The sequence below is a fragment of the Urocitellus parryii genome, chromosome 15, assembly GCF_045843805.1.
Source record: "Urocitellus parryii isolate mUroPar1 chromosome 15, mUroPar1.hap1, whole genome shotgun sequence".
In the NCBI taxonomy this organism is placed as follows: domain Eukaryota; kingdom Metazoa; phylum Chordata; class Mammalia; order Rodentia; family Sciuridae; genus Urocitellus; species Urocitellus parryii.
Genome location: NC_135545.1, coordinates 57,636,226 through 57,651,489, shown reverse-complemented (window position 1 = coordinate 57,651,489; position 15,264 = coordinate 57,636,226). Strand labels below are relative to the sequence as shown.

The window sequence follows — 15,264 nt, the reverse complement described above, 5'->3', positions numbered from 1 at the left end:
ACCCATTCCAAACCAACCTGCATCTGCTCTGGCTCCCACCTTCCCTGCTGGTGTGTCCTGAGAGTTACTCCAGAGTCCTCTGGGCTTCAGAAAAACCCAAGCTAAATTGGGTGTGGTGGTAATAATCCCAACAATTTAGGTGGAGGCAGGAGGATTCCAGGTTTGAGGTCAGCCTAGGCAACTTAGTGAGACCCTCTCTCAAAAAAAAAAGGGACTGGGAATGTGGCTTGATGGTAAAACGCCCCTGGGTCCAATCCCCAGAGCCCAAAATATATAAAGCGTTGGTAACAGCTTCCTTGTCTTTCAGCATATGGAACGCCCCCAGATATACAATCCATTTTTTTAAGTAGGTGGACATAATGCCTTTATTTATTTTTTATGTATGTGGTGCCAAGGATCAAACCCAGTGCCTCACTCATGCTAGGCAAGCACCCTACTACTGAGCCACAACCCCATCCCCTCCTTTAAAAAAATTTTTTTTGAATATTTTTAGTCGTTGATAGACCTTTATTTCATTTATTTATACGTAGTGCTGAGATTTAAACCCAGTGCCTCACACATGCCAGGCACGTGTGCTACTGCTGAGCCCCAGCCCACAATCCTGGTCTTTATAAAACTATCACATACAGGGCCAGGCATGGTGGCACACGCCTGTAATCCCTGTAGCCCAGGATACTGAGGCAGGAGGATCATGAGTTTAAAGCCAGCCTTTGCAAAAAGCAAGCCACTAAGCAACTCTGAGTCAGAGATAGTCATAGAACCACCACCAGCTTCTCAGCTTCAGTCAGGCCTGTGGCCACACACAGGTCAGAGAGGCTCGCTGAAAATGGCTTAAAATAGAAGTTAAAGTCCGCCATTATCTGAGCGCATGGAAAATAGGGCATGATTTTGGGATTCAAGTGCATGTTTTCTTTCTTACCCTTCAGTGGCTTTCTGGGGTTGTAGTCCCCCTGGGAAGGGGGCCACAGTGCACCCGCAGGCCTCGGGGTGCCCACAGGGATGCCCGGGGCAGCCTTGCTGCCTAGGGACCCACATGCTGATGTTGGAGCTGGCACCTTGGGGACCTCAGCGGTCCAAGAGTGGCACGCATCCCAGAATCCTGAGCACAAGTGGGGCTCACTGCCATCATGGAGGATGCCCAGAGTCAGTCTCCAGGACTCACTTCTGTAAATCAGCAACGGCCACCGACAAGTGCTGGGGGCTGGGCTGCACCTTGGTCCACTCCCCTGAGGTGCTGCCCTGACTGCTGTGGCCTGGACTCAGCCCATGACTCCCCAGAGGATACACACACAGCCCATTCAATGGGCAATGCAAGTGCAGGTGCCATGTCCACTTGACGACAACTGCCAAGGACGTGCCCTGGGGCAGCACCAGCCAGATACCTCCCAGGTACAAGTCTCTGGTAGTAAAGTTGGAGATCTGGGGCCCAGGCAGTGTCCCTCACAAAGCGCCCAGAGCCCCTGCCCCATGTACCTCCCACAGCCCTGCAGGCTTCCTCGGGGCGAGTCAGCACTGGGACAAAAGGAAGTGACCACGATTCACAGCTCCAAGTGCCACTGCACAGGGAGTGCTGAGGCACCAAGGGCAGGAGCTGCCAGCAGGAGCCCACCTGCCACTCCAGGAGCCAGAGCCAGGCCCCCGCTAGGTGTCCATGCTTCACCCTAGATGGTCTTCTGGTCACCACGTGCCTCAGAGATGATCTGAAACCAGAGTCTGTAACCTGGGCAGTGCAGCACAGAGGCTCTCCACCTGCAGGATTTTATTTTTCTTTGTGGTGTTGGGGATGGACCCGGAGTGTGCTCGTTAGGCATGTGCTAACCCAAGCTGCCCCCCAGCCCCACCACAGAACTCGTCAGTGAAGCAGCGCGACCCTCAGCGGGGTCAAAACCAAGGTGTTTCCCCACACACAAGGCTGGACCAGAGAGGTCCCTCCTCACAGCTGTCCGCAGGGCGGCAGGGCCATGTTTGAATCCTCTAGAGCCCAGTGCCCAGTCCCAAAGCTGTTGTCCTCTTGCTGAGTGAGTGCCATGAGAGGAGGACAAGTGGCTCAGAGGGCCCTCCATGGTGGACCCTGTTAGCACTCCATGGGAGTCTCAGGACAGGCCTGGCTTCAGTCTGGCTGCTGGGCTGTCTCTGGACCATGCAGCCACACGTGCAGGTGCGAGTCCTGGACCTGGGAACTGGGGCTCCTCCACGTGCATCCCTGACGGGGGAGCGATGTGCAAATACCAGGAGTGCCAGCTGCCTCTGAAGAGGTCGCCAACACTGACAGAGACCAGCAGACAGGCCCGCCACAGAGGCCTGGAAGGCTCCACAGGCACAAGGTGCAAATCTCACACGACAGGAAATGGGGCGGGGGTGAGGGGCTGCTGGGGAGAAGCCCTGGATCACCGAGGTGCGGTCGAAGAGCTGCAGCTATCTGGGCCAAGAGGGCTCTTCCCCCTGGGGTGTAGGCTGCTGGGCCACCTCCTCCTCCCCAGAGGCTTGCTGCTCCCTTTGGGCATCAATCCACCTCTGTGGTGGGATCATTTTCTTAGGCCCATGGGGCGGTGGGCCAATGAGAGCCTCAATGTCCTCATAGTTTATCACTTCCTTTTCCAGAAGGGCATTTGCCAGCTAGAAAGAACAAACACAGCGTTATGTGAGTTCCTGCAAAGTGCCTTTGAGAGCAGGATATCTGAGACAGGGACGCGTTGCAGAGAGCCCCTCTGCCCAGGACAGCTGGGACGGTGCTCTTTCAAAGGGCACAGAGGCACCAGGACAGCATGTGCGAGACCTCCCAACCCCCCACCCCCCCTCCTGGCCTTGGGACCATCCTCCAGCTGCAAGCCTCATCAACTCTCTACTTCCCTTCCAAGTCTCTGCTGGCTTTCAGCAACTGCACAGTCCTAACCGGGCAAGTCTGCTTTACAGTCAGTGGGATCCCGACCTGCACCCATCCTTGTCCTCCCTGTAGTGAGACCAAGGCTACAGAGCAGGGCTGACCAACCCCATGCACCGATTCACATGCAGAGGCAGGTTTAGCCTGCAAATGAGCTGCCCACAGTGCTTGGTGAGGTAGGGGCTTGGGTCTAGGTCCCCCAACACCATTCCCAGCTGACAGAAGAGCCAGTTCAGTGTAACAAAACAAGAGGTGAAGAAACAAGTGCCCACTGACCTTCTACCTCTGAGGCACAAAGAGCCATCACCACCACCACATTCTGGTAGCAGTTATCAGGGCCCAGGATCACAAAAGTAACTCTACCTCTGGAACCATTCTCCCCAGAGCCTACCAACCCCACTATAAAAAGACATCAGGCTCAGTGGTACAGTGTTTGCCTAGCATTCAATTCTCAGCACCATATAAAAATAAATAAATAGAATAAGGGTATTGTGTCCACCTAAAACTAAAAAAAAAAAAAAAAAGACAGACATCAAACAATCCCAACAAGGGAGGTCTCAAATCTTGGATAGCCAGGGTGGCCAAGAACAGGGAAGGCCAGGCATGGTGGGACACACCTGTAATCCCAGCAGCTCAGGAGGTTGAGGCAGGAGGATCACAAGTTCAAGGACAGCCTGGGCAATTTAGTGATGCCCTAAGCAACTTAGTAAGACCCTGTCTCATTCTAAAATTTAAAAAAAGGTTTGGGGAGGTTGCTCAGTGAGAAGACACCCCTGGGTTCCACCCTTAGTACCAAAAAAAGTTCATGACTACTGAAGCTGAGTCATGTGGCCGTGAGGGAAGAGCATGCTCTTCTATGGGGAGGGACTGCCTGGACACAGGACAGAGAGACTAGGCTGGGCTAGCTGGGGTTTGTGGGCACATTTGAGTGCTACAGGGAGAGGGAGGCTGTGCCAGGTGCCCGCTTGGCCCTCACCGCCTGCAGCTTGTCTAGGTTGTCCAGCAGCACCTTCTCGGTGTGTCTGTAGGCCTTGGTCACCAGCAGTTTTGCTTCCTGTGGAGGAAAGGGGCAGATCTGTCACAGAAAGGACAGCTGACTGCTGTCTACAGACTCATCCCCAACAGCCAGTTCCAACACCTAAGTGCAGGGAGGTAACACAGGCACACGCCTTCCAGCTCTCGTGACAAGCAGCGGTCTCCTGCTCACACCTGTGTCCAGAAGCCTGCCCACCTGTAGCTACTCACACCCTGCTGGCTGTGGCTGTAGGGGTCCCACCTGTCCTCTGCTGAACCCACAGTAGCCACATGAGCTGCAGCAGCTGGAGCCATCCCAGGACAGACCTGCACACCATCCTGGCCTGGCCACAGGCTGCAGGGTGGTGTATACTGGCTTTTGTTCAGTGCACTTGACATTCTCCACAGATTTACCAAGGAGACATGCTCAACGGGCCAGGGTGACACCAGCACTTGAGAGAAGCGAACCTGAGTCAGTCTGCAGCAGGGTACTCGGGCAGCAGTGGGCCTCCTGAGCGGGACAGCTAAACACCTGCAGCAGCCCCCGGGGCCCCTCTCGCTCAGCAGGGCTGGGGCAGGGAGCCTGAGCAGACTCACATGGTCCATCATCTGCTGGAGGCCCTGGCTGAAGGGGCGTCGTCCGATGCCCATGAAGCCCTCTTGTGCCTCGGGAAAGGAGACAGGCCCGATGCCAGGTGCCATCCCAAACTGCTTCACCATGGAGTAAGCGATGCGGGTGACCTTCTTCAGGTCATCCTGGGCCCCTGGAGTGCAGGATCAAGGAGGGGCACATTTCAGGAGCCCGTGGGGCATGGGGGCACCAGGTTCCAGGTCCCATCAGAGCCCATGAGGCGAGGCACTGCACTCCCCTAACACTTTATCCCTGAGAACTTTCACTGCAACGCAGATTACTAGGAGTCTGCACGGGTTCCTGCTCCTTAAGGGAGAATCTTAACACTCTCAAAAATGCTCTTGGGTTAGCCAGGTACAGGGCTGCATAACCCCAGAGACTCGGGAGGCTGAGGCAGAAGAACTGCAAGGCCAAGGCCAGTTTTAGCAACTTAGTGAGACCCTGTCTCAAAATAAAAGGGGCTGGGGATGTAGCTCAGTGGTTCAACCCCCAGTGTAAAAAGGAAAAAAAGAGATTTTTTTTTTTCTAAAAACAGGGAGGGAGGAAGGGAGGGGGGGAGAAGGGGAGGGAGAGGGGGAGAGAGAGGGGGAGAGGGGGAGAGAGGGAGGGAGGGAGGGAGGGAGGGAGAGAGAGAGAGAGAGAGAGAGAGAGAGAGAGAGAGAGAGAGAGAGAGAGAATTTTAGTATTTATTTATTTTTTTTAGTTATCGGCAGACACAACATCTTTGTTTGTATGCAGTGCTGAGGATCAAACCCGGGCCGCACGCATGCCAGGCGAGCGCGCTACCGCTTGAGCCACATCCCCAGCCCAAAAGAGATCTTCTTGGTTTAAAGACTGCTCAGGATGCCTGCCCGGCTCACCCTTGGAAGTTTTTTTTTTTTTTTTTTTTTGATATTTTTTAGTTGTAGATGGACACAATACCTTTATTTTATTATATTATGTATTTTTATGTGGCGTCAGAAATGGAACCCAGTGCCTCATGCATGCTAGGCACGTGCTCGCCCACTGAGCCATAGACAAGCATGCCCATGGCAATTCTCAGCAGGAGGCCACTCCGTGTAAGTGTAAGGAGAGCCATCAGCTTTGAGCTTGACATCCTGGTTGTGGAGCAGGGCCCATTGTCAGCTTTCTGCACATCCCAGTGGAGTAAGGGCTTGAGAAAAGGGAAGCTGCTTCAATTTTATGCACTTTTTTTTTTTTTTTTAAAGAGAGAGTGAGAGAGAAGAGAGAGAGAGAGAGAGAGAGAGAGAGAGAGAGAGAGAGAGAGAATTTTTAATATTTATTTTTTAGTTCTCGGCGGACACAACATCTTTGTTGGTATGTGGTGCTGAGGATCGAACCCGGGCCGCACACATGCCAGGCGAGCGCTCTACCGCTTGAGCCACATCCCCAGCCCCTATTTTATGCACTTTGATATAGCTGTGACCAATTAATCGCACTTATAGTCTGTATGTATGTAAATTTTTTTTATATAATTATTTTAAAGGGCTTGCTTAGGGGGCTGGGGATGTGGCTCAAGCGGTAGCGCGCTCGCCTGGCATGCGTGCGGCCCGGGTTCGATCCTCAGCACCACATACCAACAAAGATGTTGTGTCTGCCGAGAACTAAAAAAAAATAAAAAAATATTAAAAATTCTCTCTCTCTCTCTCTCTCTCTCTCTCCTCTCTCTCTAAAATAAATAAATAAATAAATAAATAAATAAAATTCTCTCTCTCTCTAAAAAAAAAAAGGGGGGGGGGCTTGCTTAGCTCCCAATCTTCTCTGGCAACAGCTCAACTTTTAAAAACAAGTGCATTGGCTGGGTGCAGTGGCACATGCCTGTAATCCCAGTAGTTGGGGAGGCTGAGGCTGAGCCTGTCTCTAAATGGCTGGGGATGTGGCTCAGTGGTCGAGTGCCCCTGAGTCCAATCCCTGGTACCACCCTCCAAATAAATAAACAAACAGTGAATGAAATAAACTGCCCTTGCACCACTGAGGTCTTGCACCAGATTTAGCCCATCATGTGCACAGAACCCAAGGCTGTAACCCAACCCCACTCTGACATCTCCAGATCCTGTGGGCCAGCCCTACCCGAAGTGACCCTGCTGAAGGAGATCGCCTCAGCTGCTCGACCACCCAGGGCCATGCACATCCGCTCGAACAGCTGCTCTGTGGTGAAGAGGTGCTGGTCTCTTGGGAGCATCTGAGTAAAGCCCAGGGCGGCATTGGTCCGAGGTGCTATGGAGACCTACAGAGGTCAGGGAGGAGTCAGAAGAGAGGTTAGTTAACGTCTGAAACCAGGGCTGCAGTTCTAGCTCAGCGGTGGAGGCCTGGAGGCCCTGGGTTCTATCCCAGGCCCCAAATCATCTAAAACCAAATTAATGGTTTGATAATCACGACTGCTGCAGTCACGCTCATAGGGACAACCACATCAGCAGTCTCACAACACAAGGAGGTCACCTGACTCGCAGCCAACAAACTATCCTGAAAAGGAAAGGAAATCTGAAATCCTGATGCTTCGTTCCCACAGATCTTTGCTATTTCTGCTTTTTTCTGCTCTGTACTGGGGATGGAATCCAGGGTGCTCTACCACTATGCTACACCCCAGTCCTTTCCATCTTTTATTCTGAGGTGTCCCAATAGTGCCCAGGCAGGCTTGGGACCGTTTGTGGTCCTCCTGCCTCAGCCTCCCAAGTCAACAAAACTCCCCAGTGTGCAACCACTATACACAGCTCATCATGGGTTTTTCTGCATGAATTTTATTATTTTTTTAATATTTATTTTTCAATTGTAGTTGGACACAATACCTTTATTTTACTTATTTATTTTTATGTGGTGCTGAGGATCAAACCCAGGACCTTGCATGTGCTAGGCGAACGCTCTACCACTGAGCCACAACACCAGCCCAAGTTTTTCTGCATGAATTTTAATTTTCTAAATACTATTTGGCTGGGGCTGGGGATATGGCTTAAGCGGTAGCGCGCTCGCTTGGCATGTGTGCGGCCTGGGTTCGATCCTTAGCACCACATACAAACAAAGATGTTGTGTCCGCCGAAAACTGAAAAATAAATATTGAAATTCTCTCTCTCTTTAAAAAATAAATAAATAAACAAAATTTGGCTTCACTGCTGAGTTCATGAGTGCCCTGTTCCTCACCCTGGGCCTGGCCCATCACTCAGTGCCTGTTGGACACCTTAATAGCCAGTGGAAACATCCACTGGGCAGCATGCCACAGAACCAGCCTTCTCATGCTCCCCGAGACATAGAGGGACTGCCTGCTGCTGCTCAAACATGACCCTGACAATAATCTGCTACAGTGAACTACAGAGCAGTGAGGGGGGCCTGGCCAGGGCCAGCTGGCCAGGGGCTGAGGTGTCTCCACAGAGCAGCTGCCCCTGAGCATACACCTCAAACCAAACTGCCAGCGTGGACATCCCAACCGTCAGAGCTGCTTTAACGGTCACTCCAGCTCCTTCAGACTTGCCTGTTTGCTCTGTGGAAGGTGCTACAAGATAACACCATTAGACAGGAGCAAGCTCAAGCCCGGACTGCTCACCAGAGAATTTTTCCCTTGAATGCTGAGCTCAACTCTATGTCTGTCACTTCAGAGCCTTCAGTGAATGGAGCTTGTCACTGTGAAGCTGAGGGCAGGCAAGGGTAGTGGCCCTGGTCATGTCCAGAGCTAAAGCTGTGGTTCAGATGCCAGACCCACCCCTGCCTCTGGCATCCTTGTGTCTGCCACTGTCTGGAACCTGACAGCAAACCCCACATGCTTTGTTCTCAGGAAGCACAGACGCACATGGCATGTCCTGGTCTTCTCCCAAGCCACCTGCAACCTACCTTCATCACAGCCTCCGTGTGCTCCAGCAGCCAGCCAACCAAGGCATGGCCTGACTCGTGAAAGGCGACCACCCTCTGCTCCTCCTTGGAGAGGATCTTGCTCTTTTTAGCAGTCCCTGAAAGCATGACAAGAATGGAGTTCAGTCCCAGGGCACCCCAGGGCCTCGGCACTGGCTGTGGCTCAGCCCCCTCTCACCCACAACTGCCACTCGGGGCACCTCCTCTGAGGAGGGTGTGGCAGGAGGTCTCATCTTTTTCTTTGACAAATGCTGGATTTGTCCAGTGTTTGTAGACCTTAGGGACAAGTGCCACCCTTCAGTGAGCCTCTCCCTGCCCTGGTGGGCCTGTAGGGCTGGGGTCTCTGCTTGTGCTCCCTTGGGCCCACTGCAGCTCTGCCTCGGGTGCCCCTTCCTTAGGGGGGGTCTGTTCACCTCTCCCTGGCTCACCCCCCTGGGGCAGTTCCATCCACTGTCCTCGACTTTCAGGTACCTTCCAGTTCCACTCCGTGCACAGTATTTAGTGCAGCATGCAACTGGGCCTCTACCCCCTCTCACTGTGAGACTGAACCCATCTAGAACACGCTGGCAGTGGCTGCTAAGATCACTTCTACCCAGCTGACCAAAGGGGTGTAAGCCTGAGGCCACAGGCCAGAGGTCTCACAGAATGGATGCCCCTGAACCAGCACGCTGCACGTTCAGTAGGGACTAGCCGGGAACCCACAGACAGGGCCAGCACACTGTGTCCTGTGAGCGCCTTCTCTAGTAGACTGTTCCCGTGGTCTTATCAGCTAGGATGCTATTAACTGAAAGCTTATCGCCTTTTGCATAATGGTCATATAGAACAAACTCTCAGGAAGACCAGGCAGCTCCAATCCTGTCCTCTGTGTGTTTCCATCCTGTGACCCTGAGGACCTGGGTGACATGTGTCCAGAATGCACTCAAACTGAGGGTCACCGGGACGTGCTTCCTGCAGGGCTGGAACACAAGGGAGGCCTGAGCTCCTCTGACACTGGCAAGGAGGCTTCTTCTAGAGACTGGCATGTCTTGGGCTCCTGTAATCATCCGAGCCCTGACGACAAGAACATGCCTGGACCATGTGTGGAGGCTGCCAGCAGAGCTAAGCAGCTTCTAACCTCACCCAGGTGCAGTCCTGCTCTCCTCAGAAGCCTTGGACCCCACCCTGAGGAGCTGCAGTCAGCCCTGGGCCTCCCACCCTGCTGAGGGGCGGGGCACACTTGCGACACCCCTGCCAGTAGCAAGGTGTATACACCCCTCCCTGCCCTCGGGCAGGCTGCCTCCACCCACCCTAACACCACTGATGCTTGGGCCTGGTCCAGTGGGCAGTGGCTCATAGCCACCACACAGTGGCTGGACACACTGTCACGGCTCGGTGTGCAGAGTATCTTAGAATTTGCCTGGGGAGCCCGTCTGCACTTATGTGAGCATGCAGTGTCTTTAGCTTAGAAAAGCAACACTCCCGGCTGCTTGGCCAAGCAAACTTGCGTCTGCACTGGCCACCTGCCTGCCTCTGCTCTCGCATCTTGTGTGACTGGCCTCTTCCTGGGTACTTCTAGGCCCAGGCCTGTAGAGAGAGGGGCGCACATCATACCAGCCACCAGACGCTCCACTGCATATTCAAAGCTAAAGGTGTGCACAGATGTGTGCCCCTCCCGTGCGGCGTGCAGCGCAGCCTCGTTACAGATGTTGGCGATGTCAGCACCTGTCAACACAAGCCCAGTGTGGGAGGTGGGCACTCACTCTTCCCCAAGGGGGTCATGGGAAGGAAAGGGAGGGAAGAAAGTTCTCCAGGGAGAAAGAAGAGGGGAAAGCAAGTGGCCAAAGGGGAACAGCACAGGAAGTGGGAGTGAGTGTGGGAAGGTGACAGGAGGTCCAGGCAGGAGAGCACGAGTCAGAGCTCAGCCTGGGCAATGTAGTGAGATCCTGTTATGAGAAGCAAAAAGAGAAAGGGCTGGGCTGTGGCTCAGTGGTGGAGCGCTTGCCTAGCACATGTGAAGGACTGGGTTTGATCTCAGCACCAGACGTAAAGAAATAAAGACAATAATAAAATAAAAATAAAAACAAAGATGATAAAGGGCTAGGGATGCAGCGGTGGTACGCTGCCCTAGGCTCAATTCCCAGCCCCCCCCCCCCCCCCCACACAAAGCCTCAAAAAGCCTTGATCTGTGCGGGCTACTTCTACTGACACAGCCAAGCCAGTGAGGGTGGTAGGAGCGGCGGGGCAGGCAGGGCAGGGCAGGGCGCCCTGTCTGACCTGGAAGGCCATACAGCAGGACACAGGTGGTGCCCCAGTGCTCTGCAGGCAGGGCCTCTGCAGAGGTGACCTCACCATCACCTGTGCACCCTGTGGGGAGACCTCACCCCTGCTGCCAGTGGAGCTGCTGTTGGGGGAGAAGAGGCCTGCCTCCCTTAGGCCCTTCTGCGGCCTCACCCAGGCCTGAACTGACCACCTGCAGGTGCAGCTGAGACTGCCCACCCACCCACTGGCCGCAGGCTGGGAACATACCACTGAATCCGGGTGTCAGTTCTGCCAGCCGCTGGGAGTAGAAGCTGCTGGCTTGGGTGAGCTTCAGACTCTTCAGGTGCTGCTCGAAGATCTCCCGCCTCTCCTGCCAGACAGGGCCACAGGTTGGACTCAAGCCCGCCAGAAGGGCACAGAGCAGTGCTGGGTCACCCCAACACCAAGACCTGCAAGGACTCACAAGAACCGCTGGCTTTTAAGTCAGTGTGCTGCATCCTAGGTCACCACCCATGGTTTGGAAAACCAATTTAGAGAGCTGAAAGCAGTGTTTTAAAAAATGAAACATATCGAGTACAAAAATGAAGCACATCAGCAATGCTGAGTTTATTTTGCAAAACTTCTGATTCTCACACAACACACACTGTATGTTCTAGAACTTTCTGATGCTTCTCAGTCAGGAGCCAGCCTCCAGCGCAGAGCCAGACATCTCTGGATTATCCCGTGTAGTGCAACACAAAGCACCTAACCAGCTCCCAGGCCTCCCTCCTCCTGCCCCGCACACAGGACCCTCCTCACTGCACACTGGGCTGCTGCTCCCTTGGTGGCACAGAGGCTGTGGGGCTGCCAGGGCACCCACCCCACCCACTTACAGAGGCAAAGCAAGCACTTGAGAAGAAGGGTGAGGATCCCAAGGTCTGCACAGAGCTCAGAGGAAGACGGCATGCAAGCATGACTTCCTAGCAAGGCTTCAGCAACTGAGCGAGGCCCTGTCTGAAACACTAAAACGGCTGGGATGTGACTCAGTGGTATAGCACCTGCATTAAATCCCCAGGGCCAAAAAAGAAAGAAAAAGCAACCCCCCCCAGGAAAAAAAAAAAAAATCCCAGATTTTCCTTCCCTGGATCTCGTCTCAGAAAATTGGTCAAACAAGTCAACCAGCCCTGTCAAGCCCAAATGCCAAGGATGAGGACAGAACAGTGGGTAAGCACCAGCAAGCTGCCAAGCTGAGAGAGCAGGAGTCAGGGACGGTGGGCAGCTGGCACCCAGCAAGAGCTGTAGCAGGTCACACCAAGCCCCAACCCAGAGGGAAGGAGCGCCAGGCACCTGGCAGCCTACCGTGGAGGAAGGTGCTGACCTGCAATGTGGGAAGGTCAATGAAGACATGACGGTCCAGTCGGCCGGGCCTCATCAGAGCCATGTCCAAAACGTCGGCTCGATTTGTGGATGCCAGCACAATGACATGGTCTGTGGTGCCCATCCCTGAGGAGACAGAGTGGACACTTGGCCTTCAGCGTGGGAAGCCTAGACACAGTGGCTTTTCCCTGTGGCTTCCCCTCTCAGGCCCAGTGAGAAAGCCATACTCACTTCCCTCTGGACTTGAGCTGTGAAGCCCTTCCTGCCTTCCAAATACAGTCACTTCCCCTGAGGGTCTGCAAAGTCAGAAGTGTCCCACATCCACTGAGGGCCAGGCAGGGCGAGTGGGGCCCGCAGGGGATGGGATCCTGCCATCTCGCCTGGAGGTGCCCGTTCCTCTCCTGCGCTGCAGCCGTCTGCCCTGCACACTAGCACTGTGCCTTAACACCTGGCCTGTTTCTCCCTCAAGAAGTCGAAGTGGCTTCAGAATCAGGCCATGACCCTTGTGTGTGTGAACTCTGACTGGACCTGACGGGAATAGACCACTGGCACAGAAGCTGCAGGGAACCTGAGCCTGGTGGGCATCCCATGCTATGAACCTGGAGAGCTCGGTGGACGCTGAGTTTTCCTGACTGTACAGACATATGCAGAGCATGCGAGATTCAAGACTCAACATCTGCTGGGGAGTGCAGGGAGTGGGAAGGGTGGGCAGAGGAGGCATGTGGGGCAGACACAGGCTCACTGCCCCCTTTGCTTTGCTCCTGGGTGTGTGTGAAAAGTTCTCTGACACAAAGTTCAGCATGTAAAGATGCTGTGGTATCTGTGTATTTATTTTTGTGCTGCTGTAGACTGGATACAGGGCCTCATTGCGTGCTAGGCAAGCCCTCTACCACTGAGCTACACCCCAGCCCCTTTTGAGACAGGGTGTTGCTAATTCCCCAGGCTGGTCTCAAACTTGGGATCCTCTGGCTCCGTCTCCCAAGTTCCTGGGATTAGAGGCATGTGTCACTGCACCTGGTTCTTCTGCAAATTAAGAAATCCCTAATAAACTGTCATGAACTAATTTTAAATTGCTGACAACCTTTTAATGAAAGTGAAACTTAAAAGAAATCCTAGAGAGTGAGGTCCTGAAGGTGTGTCAGACTTGCCCTCTGTCCTTAACCAGCTCTGTATACAGGTTGGACAGTGAAGCCCCGAAGCCTGGGCCAGGGGCCCGGTCACCATGCCAAAGGCTGCCATCCCCAACCTACATGGGATGGCAGTGGCCAGGACAGAGGCGGAAGCCAACACAAAGCCTGCTCCCAAAGTCCTCCAGAATTGCTAGGAACCTTCTCCCAGCACCATGTCCCCTGTCCTACAGCCTGCAACCTGACAAGCCAGGACCATGACGACTTTGTCACTGTCATCTACCTCTCAAGAGGGGAGGCTGAGGTACACTGCCACCTTGCCAGCAGCAGGGCCAGGCCTGGAAGGTGGAAGGGAGGCTGGCTTTGAAAGGAGCCCAGTCGGCCCCAGCCTCTGTGCTCTGCCGCTGATGCCTGGGTGTAGGCAGAGAGGACACAGGGAGGACTCGGGAGGCTGAAGGCTGGCAGATGCTGAACAGCCAGGGGCCTGCACAGTTCACCCGGCCCTGCCTGGGGAGGCCGGCCAGGCTTCGTGCTCAGGATTCTGGAAGGCCTCTCATCAGGGGCCCAGGACTCCTGAGATGATAGGAGAGTGGCGAAACGTGCAGGGTAACAGGCACAATGGTGCAGAGAAATAGGGGCGGGGGGGGGGGGCGAGAGCCAGCACGGGACGGTGGGCTCACAGATGGGCTCCACAGAGGTGCGCTGGGCGGTGCAGACCGCCCGGGGCTGGTCCCTGCTCTCTAAAGCTGTCTGTTTCGGCCTTACACACACAACAAGCTGCCCAGCTGCCCTGCAGCTCTCTTCAGGCAGCAGTAGTGCAGTCAGAACCACGTGGGGACGTCCGGTCATGCCTCTCCCACACGCAGGGTTTCCACAGTGGACTTAGCAAGACGCAGATGCCCATCGCCACCCACCCTCTAGCAGGACCGCTGCCTTCGAGACTGGCTTTCTTCCGTCAGTATGGTCCCAAGATCCACCACTGCACAAGACACAAGGAAAAGTCTCATGTTCACCCTCTGGAAGGAACCTTGTTTTAAGTTGCTGCCGGCAAGTGATGTGTTCAGGCAGTCTATGAGAGCTTACAGGAAACACCTTTAGCTTTTTATTTTTTGTACCAGGTACTGAACCTAGGGGCACTTAACCACTGCACTAGACCCCCAGCGTTTTTTTGTTTTGTTTTGTTTTTGGAACCAGGGTTTCAACTCAGGGGCATCCCCAGCCCTATTTTGCATTTTATTTAGAGACAGAGTCTCACGGAGTCACCTGGCTCCTCATTTTTGCTGAGGCTGGCTGTGAACTAGCAATCCTCCTGCCTCAGCGTTCCAAGCTGCTGGGATTACAGGTGTGCACCCCTGTGCCTGGCTCCCGGCCCTTTTTTTTTTTTTAATATTTATTTATTAGTTATTGGCGGACACAACATCTTTGTTTGTATGTGGTGCTGGAGGATCGAACCCGGGCCGCACGCATGCCAGGCGAGCGCGCTGCCGCTTGAGCCACATCCCCAGCCCCGCTCCCGGCCCTTTTATATTTTATTTTTGGGGGTTCCAGGGATGGAATTTAGAGGCATGCAGCCACCGAACCACCTCCGCAGCCCTATTGTGTATTTTATTTAGAGAGAGCGTCTCACTGAGTTGCTTAGTGGCTCGCTGTTGCTGAGGTTGGATTTGAGCTAATGATCGTCCTGTCTCAGCCTCCAGAGTCACTGGGATTAGGGTTAGTGCCTGGCTTAATTTTATTTTGAGACAGGATCTCACTAAGTTGCTAAACAGGGCCTCAAATTTGTGATCCTCCTGGCTTCTCCGGCCCAGCCCAAGTCACTGGATTGTAAGCATGAGCCACTGCACCCAGGTTGGATCACAAATTTAAATGTAAAGTTCTTTTTTTTTATAAGAAACTCACGATTAGCATGCATGAACTCTAGGTTGATCCCTAGCACCAAGTAGAGGGGGAACACACATGAGAAAGTCTTTAGGATCTAGGAACAACAAAGAGTTCTTAGACTTCACACTAAAAGGAAGAGTCACAAAAGCAAAGGCAACAAACTGGGCTTCATCAAAACAAGTAACTTGTGCTCTGTCAGAGGACCTCCTGGAAGGGAGGACAGGACAAGCCACACACTTCAAGAACACCAGCACCAACCCTGACAAGGACCAGCCCTGGAGCCCATGAAGCATCCTCAG

The 15,264-nt window shown here is 53.8% G+C and overlaps 1 protein-coding gene across 4 annotated transcripts in view; it reads right to left on the bottom strand.

The window, feature by feature from the left end:
• Positions 1-347: 347 nt before the first annotated feature.
• Spg7 (SPG7 matrix AAA peptidase subunit, paraplegin) overlaps positions 348-15,264 on the bottom strand; it is a 35,050-nt gene continuing 20,133 nt past the window's right edge. Inside the window, exons 10-17 of one of the 4 annotated variants that reach the window (XM_026401835.2) lie at positions 11,959-12,083; positions 10,869-10,971; positions 9,954-10,064; positions 8,346-8,461; positions 6,597-6,753; positions 4,493-4,659; positions 3,858-3,935; positions 348-2,616 (exon numbers count right to left, since the gene is read on the bottom strand). In XM_026401835.2, coding sequence (XP_026257620.2) covers positions 2,416-2,616; positions 3,858-3,935; positions 4,493-4,659; positions 6,597-6,753; positions 8,346-8,461; positions 9,954-10,064; positions 10,869-10,971; positions 11,959-12,083 — 1,058 coding nt within the window. In that variant the 3' untranslated portion in view covers positions 348-2,415. Of the gene's footprint in view, positions 2,617-3,857; positions 3,936-4,492; positions 4,660-4,705; positions 5,052-5,361; positions 5,714-6,596; positions 6,754-8,345; positions 8,462-9,953; positions 10,065-10,868; positions 10,972-11,958; positions 12,084-15,264 lie in introns of those variants that run through there. The other 3 variants (XM_026401836.2, XM_077792735.1, XM_077792734.1) reach the window with 3 other exon arrangements.